Source organism: Parus major, chromosome 26 (assembly GCF_001522545.3).
Source record: "Parus major isolate Abel chromosome 26, Parus_major1.1, whole genome shotgun sequence".
Classification (NCBI taxonomy): domain Eukaryota; kingdom Metazoa; phylum Chordata; class Aves; order Passeriformes; family Paridae; genus Parus; species Parus major.
Window position 1 is genome coordinate 4,825,915 of NC_031795.1, and position 3,049 is coordinate 4,828,963.

A 3,049-nucleotide genomic window follows, 5' to 3' on the forward strand; every position below is an offset into this window, starting at 1 on the left:
AATCCCTCTCTTCCCCCATTCCCAGATTCCATTGGCACCCATCCATCAATCCCTCTCTCCCCCCATTCCCAGCCATCCGCGGGTGCCCACCCGTTAACCCCCTGCCTTTCCTGTTCCCAGGAGGCCAGAGCAGCAGGATGCCGTTCTCCTGACCCCGATCCCGGCAGGATGTCGGGCCCACGCGGCCCCGGCGAGCAGTGGCCGGCGCTGGAGTCGGTGGGGCTGAGCCGCAAGGAGCTGGCGCTGGCCGAGGCGCTGCAGATGGAATACGACGCCTTATCCCGGCTCCGCCAGGACAAGGAGGAGAGCCGGGCCAGGAAGGAGCAGCTCCGGGAGCGTTCCCTCATCTCCTGGGATGACCCCGTGGACAGGAACGGCTGCGCCGGCATCAAAGCGGCGCGGGGGCTCTCGGGCTCCGACCCCACACTCAGCTACAATGTCCCCGCTGTCCCCGAGGGTCCCCAAGCGCCACCCGGGCCCGGCCCGGCCCGGCCGGAGCCGCAGCCGTGGCGGAAGGGCCCCCTGAGCGGGGATTACCTGTTCATCTTTGAGGGCTCACAGCGGGATTTCCTTGGGGAGCCCCTCAACGGCTCCGAGCCCCACAACGGTGGCGGTTCCCCCAAAAAGCTCTCTCCGCCGCCGCTGCCGCCGCGGCACCCGCTGTGGGGCTGTCCCGAGGGCGGCCAGCGCTCGGGGAAGGCGTCCCCACTGTCCCCCAAGGGCCAGGGCCAGCCCAGGGACATCAACATGTTCTCGGTGGCTCAGGACAAGCTTTTGGGGCGCCGCATCTCCCAGGAGGATCCCTACGGCGTGGACGCCATCACCTGCCTCAACCTCAAGTCCACCTACGAGTCTGAGGTGCTGAGGGAAGCTTCCCGGGGCTGGAAGGAAGGCAGGAGCATCCTGGAGAAGGAATCCAGCGGGAAGCCGGTGGCACGGAGCAAGACCATGCCCCCCCAGGTGCCCCCGCGCACCTACGGACCCCGCGTGGGCAACAGGAAGAACCTGGCGCCCAACAGGAACCGCAGGATCTCCGTGGAGCCGGTGAGAGGCTTCCCGCTGCTGGAATTGGAGTTGGAGCGGGGATGGAGCTGGGAATTCAGAGCTCTCTGAGCGCCACAACCTCATTAGGAAAATTCAAATGGAGCGGCCGCGGCATTCCCAGCTCCCAGAGATTCCCAGAGTTGCTTCCCGCTGAGTTGCCCCAGTTAATTGCTGGGGCAGAGGCGCCTTTGCTCCTCCCGGCACGGCGGTGCCACCTGTCCTGGCAGGGACAGCAGTGGGCAGTGTCCCCTCACCCCTGGGGACAGTCCCTGCCCATCCTGCTGCTCTTCCCTGTGGGATATCCCTGGGAACCGCCGCTTTTGGGGGGCTCCGAGGGTCTCCCAGCCGTGGGCAAAGCAAATCCCCCTGTGCTGGCCCCCACAGGGCTGCAGGGCCACCTCTGTCCCCACCGCCATGGCCCTGGCGTGGCACAGGTGCTCCAGCGGGGCTGGTGGTCCCCACAGGGGTGTGGCCCTGGTGGCAGCCCCCAGGTGACAGGCCCGTGCCCTGCCCCACAGGTGGCCCCCCGGCCGCACTCCTTGGCCAACGGCTACGAGCTCTTCGAGGTGTCTGAGGAGCGGGACGAGGAGGTGGCGGCGTTCTGTCACATGCTGGATGTGTGAGTACCCAAAAACACCCGCAGGACAACCCAAACGGGCTGCAGGGCCACCAAAAGGGGCTGCAGGGCCACCAAGAGGGGATTCAGGGCCACCCCAAGTGGCTTCAGGGCCACCAACAGGGGCTGTTCCCAAGGTTGCTGAGCCCTTGTGGTACCAAAAGGGGGTTCAAGGCCACCCAGGTGATTTTTGGGCCGGGGGGACTCCCCCAAATCCATCAGGATCCCTGAGCCGTCCCTGCTCCCCCAGGCTGCGCTCCAGCTCCAGCACCAAGGATTATTCCGGGACGGGGCTGGTGTGGAACGCGGTGAACCTGAGCGCGGAGCAGCCGGGCGCCGGCGTCAGCCTGAAGGTGACGGTGGTGTGCGACAGCCTGAGGGAGCCGCTGACCTTCACCTGCGACTGTGAGGGCCGCCAGCCTCGGGAACAGCCAGAATTCCCTCATTCCCGCCAGTCCTGCTGTTCCTGCCGTTCCCACTGTTCCCTTCATTCCCGTTGTTCCCGCTGTTCCCACCAATCCCACAACTGGTTCCCACCAATCCCGCCATTCCTGCTGTTCCCACCATTCCCACCATGCCCATCAATTCCACCAATCCCGCCGTTCCCATCATTCCTGCCATTCCCACCATTCCTGCTTTTTCCCGCCAATTCCACAGTTCCCACCATTCCTGCCAATCCCGCCATTCCCACTGTTCCCAGCATTGCCGCCATTCCTACATTCCCACCATTCCTGCTGTTCCCACCAATCCCACCATTCCTGTCGTTCCTACCATTCCTGCCGTTCCCAGCATTCCCACTGCTCCTGGTGTTCCCAGCATTCCCACAGTTCCCAGCATTCCCAGCATTCCCAGTATTCCCACCGTTCCTACCACTCCCACCATTCCTCCCATTCCCCATATTCCCGCCATTCCCGCTGTTCCCACCAAAATCCCGCTATTCCCAGCATTCCTGCCAATTCCTGCCATTCCCGCTGTTCGCACCAATCCCGCCATTCCCAGCATTCCCATTGTTCCTGCCATTCCCACTGTTCCCACCAATTCCTGCCATTCCCAGCATTCCCATTGTTCCTTCCATTCCTGCCATTCCCGCTGTTCCCCCAATCCCTCCATTCCCACCACCCCCACCGTTTCCACCCGCTCCCGCCATTCCCGCCGTTCCCGAGGATTCGGGAATTCAGGATTCCTGTCCCCGCAGGCTCCTCCACCGTGGACCTGCTGATTTACCAGGCCCTGTGCTACACCCACGACGAGCTGCACGCCGTGGACGTCGAGGATTTCCTGCTCAAAATCTGCGGCCTGGAGGAATTCCTGCAGAAGTGAGGGGGCGTGGGAAAAACTGGGATAAAAACGGGATAAAACAGGGAGAAAACGGGGAAAAAATGGGGAAAA

At 63.7% G+C, this 3,049-nt stretch overlaps 1 protein-coding gene across 1 annotated transcript in view; it reads left to right on the forward strand.

The window, feature by feature from the left end:
• The window catches only part of PIK3C2B (phosphatidylinositol-4-phosphate 3-kinase catalytic subunit type 2 beta), a 23,826-nt gene that overhangs the window by 5,619 nt on the left and 15,158 nt on the right, over positions 1-3,049 (forward strand). Inside the window, exons 2-5 of the mRNA XM_033519851.1 lie at positions 121-1,044; positions 1,563-1,663; positions 1,911-2,065; positions 2,856-2,976. Of these exons, the coding sequence (XP_033375742.1) occupies positions 169-1,044; positions 1,563-1,663; positions 1,911-2,065; positions 2,856-2,976 (1,253 nt within the window). The 5' untranslated portion in view covers positions 121-168. The remainder of the gene's footprint in view (positions 1-120; positions 1,045-1,562; positions 1,664-1,910; positions 2,066-2,855; positions 2,977-3,049) is intronic.